Source organism: Panicum virgatum, chromosome 3N (genome assembly GCF_016808335.1).
Source record: "Panicum virgatum strain AP13 chromosome 3N, P.virgatum_v5, whole genome shotgun sequence".
NCBI lineage: Eukaryota > Viridiplantae > Streptophyta > Magnoliopsida > Poales > Poaceae > Panicum > Panicum virgatum.
The window spans coordinates 22033265-22042966 of NC_053147.1; the positions used below are offsets into that span (position 1 = coordinate 22033265).

The 9702-nt window shown below is 41.3% G+C and overlaps 1 protein-coding gene and 1 long non-coding RNA gene across 2 annotated transcripts; both read left to right on the top strand.

The window, feature by feature from the left end:
• The first annotated feature begins 54 nt into the window (after positions 1–54).
• On the top strand, positions 55–1151 carry LOC120665092. Its single transcript, XM_039944522.1, has 3 exons — positions 55–513; positions 617–733; positions 824–1151. The coding sequence occupies exons 1-3, from the start codon at positions 193–195 to the stop codon at positions 899–901; spliced, it is 516 nt and encodes a 171-aa protein (XP_039800456.1). The 5' UTR covers positions 55–192; the 3' UTR covers positions 902–1151.
• Positions 1152–1816: 665 nt separating this feature from the next.
• LOC120665093 lies at positions 1817–4201 on the top strand. The gene is made up of 2 exons (XR_005671102.1): positions 1817–2004; positions 2543–4201. It is a non-coding gene; the product is annotated as an uncharacterized LOC120665093 (long non-coding RNA).
• The last annotated feature ends 5501 nt before the right edge of the window (positions 4202–9702 follow it).

The window sequence follows — 9702 nt, forward strand, 5'->3', positions numbered from 1 at the left end:
CTCGTGATGGCCCAACAAGTGCTGCGGTCGCAGACTTCTGCCCGCCCACGCCACGTCAGCCTCGCCCTATCCCTCTAATCCCTCCCAACCACGTCCTATCCACAATCCCTCCCGGCCTCCCCCTACTGCACCCGCCATCCAGCACCACAGCTCACACCCCGCCGAGCGCGAGAGTTCGTCAGGGTCGCCTCCATGGCGGTGGCCGTCTCCACCTCACTGTGCAGCGGCTCAGATCACCTCGTTCTGAGGTCGACATCTCTGGACAACCATCTCTGCCGCTCGCTCCTCGGGGGGCGAATCGCCGGGCAATGTCGGCGCCGAAGGCTGCCGGTCTTGGCCGCCGCTCGCAAGCCGCCGGGGGAGGCAGAGGAGAAGGTCCCCGCGTGGGCCAAGCCCGGCGCCGACGAGCCGCCGCCCTGGGAGCGCAAGGGCGGGGCTGTGCAGGGGCAGGAAGCCGGACAGGTGCCGTTCTACGCATACCTGCTCGCGTCCGCGGTCACCGCCATCGCCGCCGTGCGTTTCTTGGAAACTCCTCCTTTTCCTTTCCCTGCACGCGATGCACTCGTCACCCACCGACGCCTGGCTCGGCGTCTTTTCTGACGAAATGGCTCCACAGATCGGCTCCATCTTCGAGTACACGAACCAGCGGCCGGTGTTCGGGATCATCGGCTCCGACAGCGCCCTGTACGCGCCGCTCCTGGGCTTCTTCGTCTTCACCGGCATCCCGACCTCCGTACGTATCGACATACGCACCGGCACCGTGCCTCCTATTGTGGGGCCTGGTTGTGGCTGACTGACTGAAGAGTTGCTGTGCAAATTTCAGGGGTTTCTGTGGTTCAAGGCTGTGCAGACGGCGAACAGGGAGGCCGAGGAGCAAGACCGCAGAGATGGATTCCTGTGACTTCAATTCATTTGCCGGTGCAGAAGAGCAGCACAACATCGACGGGCATACTTTGCATCGGCTGATGTAATGTATCTGTATTTTAGAACTGAAGAGAGCTGATCAATTTGCAGCGGAGGAAAAAAAGAATAAGTGCAGATTAAAGAGGGTTTTTCTATATGCTTGGAGTAAGGTCTTGAGTGTCATCATATGAATGGAAAATATTCGTTTCCTTGGTTTAAAATATAATGTGTTTTGCACTTGAACTGAATGCTTCTTGCTTCTAGAATTACCCCACCATCACTAGTACTGCATTTTATTTTGATGTGAAAGATGCTATATCCCTGTATATTTAATTTGTTGTTATTGAGCAACTGTGGTAGATCTTCAGTCACATTCTGACTGAAGTTTGAAATCTCAAGTTCTGACTTCTGCCGAACTGGAAAAATACCAATATACCGGCAAATTCCAAGTTCAAGCCGGTCGCATTGGGACCAAAGAAACTAGCTGAAAACTACCTTTTGCCCCCTCATTTGACATTAAGGGTTTTGCATCGTCGTCAATGTTAGTGTGTTGCTGTCGTGGTTGTAGCAGTGGCCGGCAAATTGTGTCCAGTGGTGATGTCTTGATGATGAATGTGTATAAGCAATTTAGAGAGATGGAAGCAGTTTGACAATGAGTAGCATATTTACGCTCTGTCTGTAGTCTGTCACCACATTCTCTCCGGTTTGCCATGTCTTCCAGGTTGAGTACGCTGGCAAGGTTGTCGAGTGTTGCCAACAGCACGTTTGGAACTCAGTCCCCACAAGCTTCCTTTCCAATTTTTGCATTGTTCTTGTAATTTATGATCGTATTTTGGAACTCTGTTCTTTGTATGATTCTGTTTGTAAGGCTATTGTTGGGATCAAATGCAAAGGTGTGATCATTCTGGTGAGTGGTCAATTGGTCATTGCTCGATTTTTATCCTTGACTCAGTTTTTTCTTTGGCTGCTTGTTTTGTGTGATAACTAAATAATCTGTTATGTTTCTGTTCACCTATAGGGTGTAGAGAAGCTGGTAACATCAAAGATGATTCCGGAGGGGTCCAATGAAGAATTCACTTGGTGCACCAAAACTCTGGCCTGGTAATTATGTTCTTCATTGTTCTTTCTTTCTTTCTTTCTTTCTTTCTTTTCTCATAGGAGTAAGCATTCCTATAGTCATTGAGCTCTGACAATAAGAACATACGTGGGGTAAAATTGCACTTACCTTTGGAATTGAGAACTCGAATGCTGCTTGCGTTGTGATACTTTTGATGATCAGTACTTTTTTTTAGCAAATTTGTGTACTTTGAGAGTACCTGTCCTCTACTTTTAGGCTGTTGCTAGTTTAGCAGATGCTGAGCAGATAGTATCAAGAGCAAACTAGCAAAGTTAGAGTCCACCAATTATGAAAAGTGAAAAAATATTAAATCTTGATTATATACTACTGCTTTCTCAGAATTGTACTCTAAAGCAGATGTATGGAAAACCCATGCCTGTAAAGGAGTTCGCTGATTGTGTCGCGAGCTATGTACACTTTACTGGTGTCTTAATAAAGATTTTTTAAATAAAATTAGTCAAGGACCTAGTAGTGTGCTTTGATAATATGTCTACTTGACATGTTTGTTGCAATTTGGTTCAGGATCAGGCCTTTTGGCTGTGAGCTATTCTTGGAGGTTATCATAGATGGGCCGCAGCTCCACATGATCCAGTCTTCAGGGCTGTTGTATGCGAGTTCTTACCATAATACTTGAGATTGCCTTCATTTTATCTTTATTTAATTGGATTAAGAAAGGAGTCAAAGGCATACTGTCTAGTTTATAAGAATATATAGGCCTCATGGTAGTGGCTGGACTTACCAGATTATGTGATGAGCTGATTTTTTATTTTTTATTTTGAAAAGAATGTGATGAGTTGATTTGCATTTCACTTACATTCGCAACTTTGTTTGATTGTATTAAGAGTATATATTGTATTTAATGTCTATTAGACATGCGCAGTGCTTGTTTCATGGCTTGCGCATTTGTTATTTGACTAAAATGTTTTGGAGCTGCACTGCAGAGAGAAATAAGTTGCTAAAACGTGGTCAATCATTTCAATTTGGATTATTTAGCTATTTGTTTTCTGATTCCGCCCAGTTTCCTTTCTTTTTTCTCACTAGGACACATTTAGTATTGCCACACTCGTATCATATTATTGCACTAAATTAGATTATCACATAAGTACCATCATAACAGGTGTTTGTGCTTGTGCAATGACCCCTCTGCAGCTATTATTAGTGTATATGCTTGTTTTAATGAGTAGCAGTCCATGTCAAATAGCTCAAATGGGAAAGGTGCTCATATTCTTATGTTTGGATTTGGGATTAGCACATAACAGAATAGATTTAGTTTTTCATTTTGATGTATGACACTTCTATCTATTTAGCAGTTTTTTTTTTCCTTTTTGATGTTATTAAATACTAAGTAAGAAACAATCTCTTTTCTGTATCCATGACGGTAATAATTCGCTGTTACTTATTTTGGAGTAGCGCCACGACACCAAGCTTGGCATGAGACTGCAGTTCATAGGACGACGAACAGATTTCACATGATGTGGTTGCATCTATACAACCCATTTTCTTAGGTTCATCTGTTAATTCGCTAGGGGGGGCTTTGGGGTTTTGGAAAGAGCTGCCAATTGGCAGCAGAATACAATAGGCTAGCAGCCTAGCGCTCTAAGTGAGATTATAATAACTGTAGGTTTTTTCTTGGCACGCATTCTTGTGATGTAGGTTTGTTATATCGAGGTGCTGGTGCCAGTCAGCCAGTGGCAGCCCTGTTTGAGAGATTCCATTCCATCCCAGAGAGTATGCTTCAGTTGACAACTGACCTTAATTAAAGTGGCAGGCATGTTAGAATTACCCCAGAACCGACAGCATCATTCACAATTAGCGCGACTAGGTGAGATTTCTCTACTCCTCTATTGCTCTGGAACCTTATTCCTTCTTTCTGAATCTAAGGTATACATGACATGAGTACATGACGACGCCACGGGCAAAGCTTCTGAGAGCTGGAGTGGGTGTGTGAAGTGCGATGAATCGAGAAGAGCCAAGTTGAGAAGGGCGCCTTTGCTGTCTAGGAGCAATTATGGTAGGCTAAAAGCAGAGGTGGAGAAGAGAGAGGGGAAGTGGGTTGTTATCTTACAACTAGCTTCGACACAAGAACTAATATATTTTGTGAGATAGATAAATGAACCATATATTTATGGTGGAGAGTTAAATCATTATACAAATGAGCTGAGAAATGAGCTGTAAAGATTTTTACAGTGAGCAGCAGTCCAGTCAGTAGCAGTCTAAATCAGTCAGTAGCAGTCTAAATCATTAGCCTTCCTCTAAAGGCCAGCGTCCTCCTGGTAGAGCAGCCCAAATTCACCTGGGAGCCCACGAGCACCCCCGGCGCAGGAGCCGCTGGCTCAACTGGCTCAGCAGCGCTGCTGCAGCGCCGGCTCGTTGGAGACCGGCTAAGGGCTGCCTCGTGCTCCTTGCCCCTTGCCCCTTGCCCCTTGCCATTGGGTTCAGTTCAGGTGAGTGCGTCTGGTGTCTGATTGCAGTGTCACTGACTCACCGTCACTTTCGACACCAGGACCGTTGGTGGTCGTGCACGGGCTAATACCATAGCAACAAACAACAGCGTTTCCGCTCGGCCTCCGCGCCTGCGCCCGCGCCCCCGAGCAGAGAGGACATTTTTTTTTTTTGGCGGGTAGAGAGGACACCTTTTGATGTTACCACTCACACACAAGGACCGGGCTGGAGTCATCGTGGGTAGGCCATGATGGGAAGATCGGATACACCATGGGTCCAGTGCCGGATCCAAAATTTGCATTTTAGTGGGTTCATCTTCCTTGTTCTTCCTCCAAGCTCCTCTTTTTTTTTCTTCTCTCCTTTCTTTCCTTTTCTCCCTCATTCTCTGCCCTCACGCTAGATCCACCTCTGCATGGATCCATGGCGAGCGACTACAATTACAAATATACAAAGCACTTCTCGGTTGGCAATGAAGCACGATATCGAACACTTTTGTGCAGTGACATTGGGAGCTTACAACATTTTGATAAGGGCCAGCATGTCTATGAGATTTTTTTACATTTGTAAAAGGGTACATTTAGGAGTTTGCTTTTCACATCTAGTCTAGATTTTATGGGTGCGGGAAAAGCTGTGTTTACGCATTGCCTTAAAAATATATAAATGTAATACCTCTCAAAACAACATCCTATGGAAACCAACAAGAGCACCTTGGGACATACTTTTGGTTTTTCTCATACTAATAAGCTTTGAGAAGCCAATTTCAAAAGCTGGGCTTTGATCAAAAGCCAAAAGAAAGGCAGAAACAAATAGGGTCTTACTCTCCAACGTCATGAATTAGAATTAATGTTGTCATATCTCGCCTTACCAATTCAGATTAGTTCACCTAACATTTCCTATTCAAGCAATCTTTTCTCAACACATGATTTAGATCCAACGCCTCAGAATGATCCTAGCTTCATATATAACTTTCCTAACCCCAACCCTAAACTACCCTTCCATACTTAGCCGCACTACCCCTCAAATGTTTCCATCATATGCGCCGCCACCCCACTACCTTGTGTCCACCATCTCTTGCGCCAGCACACGCATCTCTGAGAACCTCCGCCGCAGCTCCACAAATCTTCTTCCCCGTGCCGATGGATCCCCACTCCTCCATCTCAGATGCCACCGGACCCCAATCCGACACCCGATCAATTGCAAGCGATGCCGCCACCACGGAGGACCCCGTTGGAGCTGACGACCCACCAACATCTCTCCCCCTAGCCCTAATGGTGTGTGATGCTCCTGTTCCTCTTCAGCAAATCCATCCAACGGAGATCATCCACAACCAAGGCAAGCGACCCATCCGCCGCCTTGCCATCCAACCTGACATTGATCCTGTGGCCTCCTGGTGTTCCCACTACAAGCACCAGCACATGTAAGTCCCCAAATTTTCTTGTCTTAACCTAAACTGCTAGTTCCTAAAATTTGGCGGATGGATAATCAGCTATAAATCGATCGAAGATGAGTAATTTTATTTGGATACAATAAATCTTGATGAAAAGAATAGTGTCTTGGGGAATTTTGCAAAATTGTATTTATTTGTTTTTACCTTTATCCAAGAATATAACCCTCCAAACTTTATAAATCCATTGTCCACATGGTCTTTTCCTTTTTATTTTTTCTAGTTAAATATGCAGATGATAAAATTGTCTGTGTGCTTCGATCTACGGGAACATAAGACTGAACCAAACCATTCTGTCACCGTTCCGTGCATGTCTCCACTCTCCACCTTTTCTTTAGCCGGAGTCTGAAAGTGGACGGTTTTTGTTTTGATGAACTAAACCTGCTGAACCAGTGCAGATTTTATGGTTGAGCCGGGTGGCTTTGTGCCCTCGCGTAGGGAACCTTCAATTGAAAATGGCAAAGTTCTTTAAGAATTGCCACTGATTTTAGGCGTGGATAGTGAATACTACACAAGTGAGGGGACCTGAGGTTTTCGTATTTTCTCTCGTGGTGTCTCTGATCTCTCTCTTACTCTCTCGCTCTCCGACAACCCCGTGCTCCTATTCTCGCCCTTTGCTGGGTGGAGCGGAGACCACTCTGAGCCTGGATCCACCTCTCCTCTTGCTGGTGAGTAACCCTAGCTTGCTAGGCGTATTGCTCTAGGCGTTGCTTGTGTTTTTGGGGTAACATGTCATTGCTGCGACTGCTACAATCAAGTCCAAATCTTCGTCTGTTCCCCAGTGTTTTAGCTGTTAATCTACTTGCGGTCCCGCGTGCTAATCGACGCGTCATGATTAGGTTTTGGTCCTCCCCTATATGCGAGATCAATACACCATGGTGCGGGTATAGTTTATTTTGTTGAGAACAAAACAAGGATTTACTTGACCGCTGCATTCCTATTGGCTCCGCAGTTGGGGCAGATTTAGGGGTTAAGTTATTGTGGTCGTCTCCTAAGGATTACTGAATAGCTGGGCTTGTTGGCCATTCTCCATGTGCTTGGAGGCAGTGGCAATTCTCCATGTGCATTGGAGGCGGTGGCCGACCAAGACTATAGAAATTAGGTGTGCATGATCTCTCAGAATATTTTTGTACTTCATCATCTTCTAAATAAAAGTCATTATTACCGGTTTGAAATATAAATTATTTCACAAATTAAATACTTGTTTTTCTTATGACTTTTGTGCATTATTACATAATTGTTATTTATAATCATATATGATCATTTAAATTTTGTATAAGTCAATATATATGTTGTATATAGTGTATACTATTCTTTCGAATCTTTGCTTCTGTGAAGTTTTTTTTATGTTGTTTTCCTTATGTTGATTCTTTCTGAAAAGTTACAGTTCACAACATTTCATCCCTCTTTAGGTGATAAATTCTCAAGACCGAATAATAAAGATTTTAAATATCTTGTGTATGATTGTCTAATATTTTATTTATAGCTTATGTTAGTTGTTCGTCAACCCTTTTTTCTCGCCAATTTGTTCGCTCGCCGATGTTGCCACCGGTTTTCTTGCGTGGTTACCATAGGATGCATGGTTACCTTGCAATGCATAGTTACCTTGCAAAGGTCATCTCCATGTTGATGGCGCAGTGTACTTGATCCTACTCATGACCTTGCCTTTCCCTGCTTGCTAATTATCTGTCTATAGAGAAGATATGTTGGCCTCGATTCCAAGTTGGAGGTTACTACAACCTGGACATGGACTCAATACACTTTCAGTTTTGTATCTGATAAAAAAATAATGATCAAAATTAATAACGAACTAAGAAAACAATTTACTCTTTACAAATAGGTAGAGGCCTTTGGGCTGCATGAGGCCCTGACCCCCCCCCCCCCCTCAAGCATATTAATTAAATGTTAGAAGATAGTACTTAATAAAATTATATGATAAAAGTTAATAAAATATAACTTTATATACTCCATTTTAAGAACACATTCATTTCATTGCAAATCACTATGCTAAAAAAAGCAATACCAACAAGATGTTTCAAATAGTGGATCATAAGACCTCAATTGTTTCAACATTTTCCATACCGTCAATTGGAACATCATCTATTATAAGACTATAAATCAGACTGTTGTTTTGAACATCTTACCATTATTTTTCTTGATTGCATTTGTTAACACGTCTAAAGTCGAGTTGGAGAAGATAGACACTTCCCTAACTTGTTTGTAGATTTATGTTCTGCGTATATGTAGCCTTTCACTTGTAGAAATTTTGTTGATTAGTATTTGTATGGAATATTATTTTCTCATCTTATTTGCTAAAGTTCGATGTTGTGTGTACCTATCTAAGGTTTGGATCAATAGCTAATGTTGAAAAGATTGTCCCAGTATGATAATGATTATAGGAGAGTCCAATTATTAAGTGGTAGAACATATTTTATGTTGCCAAGTAGAGCATTACTAAATAGATGGTCACCTGATTTTATTATTTTATCTATCATATTAAAAAGAAAAGATAGTAGTATAAAAAAAGAAAAAGAGAGGTAAGAAAATAAAATGCGTCACGACTATTCTGTTTACCAGCCGAGCATTCATGATTCATCCTTATTGTTCAGTAGAACTATTAGAAAAGCTCGAGACTCACGGGTATTTAAATTTAATTTGCTAAAATCTCAATTCAAGCTGCCAGCTCGATGTACTAAATATCAAGCTAGCATACGATTCGAAATTGAGCTATTCGATAAAGCTCAAGTATTTCTATTTACATGGTATTTTCTTAGAAAATTTTCTACTTGCATGGTATCCGTCTCTCCTTGTCGTATCGAGTCATTTTGTCGTGGTGTAAATTTGGAACATTGGTAAAAATTAAAAAGAGTAAATTGCACCCATCATACAACAACTTGACAGGTGGGTGCAAATTGGTCCAACAACTTATAAAGTGCTCAATTTATTACAATAATAACTTGATAGCTGAGTGCAGATTGATCCAACAACTTAGAAAATACTTAATTTAGTGCAATAACTTGGTAAATTGGTGTATTCACAGTCTAAACATTACACGACTATATATTTGCTAACGTCAAGTCACAATAAAGAGTATATTCATGTCGGAACGTATTATTTGACCGTAGATTTTTGTGTCGTAATGGACACCAATAATTTTATTCTCAGAATAAATTAATTATGATTTATTATAAATAATATATTATTTAACCACCATTATAATAGCAATATACTAAGCAAAGTAGATGAACGTCAATAATTCTTAAATTTTATAAATGAAAATTATTAATGGTGATTTGGTCGTTGCTTTTCAACTATGTACAATTTTTTATTAGTTCAAATACAAACAAATTTTAGAATTACACTATTATTATCACTCAAACACTGAAGTTGATAATAGAGACCCTGAAATCTTAGATTTCTTCTACACTTCTGCTCATGTATTCAACAATGCCCATGTTTGTTTCTATTTATTTAGCTCATTTTTCCTTTCTAACGAATATATGAGGCTTTAAAAATATATGCACCAACCTCCTAAAAGGTATCAATAGTTTGTATCAATGTATTGGCTTTTTTAGTTTAACAGTGCATATAATCAAACATATCGAAAACAGTGAGTGTGAATTTTTCAATATTGAATATCAAATTAGTTAGTTTTAGTTAAAATTAAATCACTATACAAAAAATAATTAATGTAAAGACATAACATTAATTTCTAAACAGTGAGGGTTTTTATCCTGGTCAAATACATTGCCACGCAGGCGCAGCACAAAAATCAATGGTTAAATAATACTTAATA

What these genes read in the sequence shown, in the direction of transcription:
- LOC120665092 (XM_039944522.1), top strand. Translation starts at nt 193, where the DNA reads ATGGCGGTGGCCGTCTCCACCTCACTGTGCAGCGGCTCAGATCACCTC. An exon ending in CGGTCACCGCCATCGCCGCC is followed by an intron (nt 514 to 616) that starts GTGCGTTTCTTG and finishes ATGGCTCCACAG; the next exon opens with ATCGGCTCCATCTTCGAGTA. An exon ending in TCACCGGCATCCCGACCTCC is followed by an intron (nt 734 to 823) that starts GTACGTATCGAC and finishes TGCAAATTTCAG; the next exon opens with GGGTTTCTGTGGTTCAAGGC.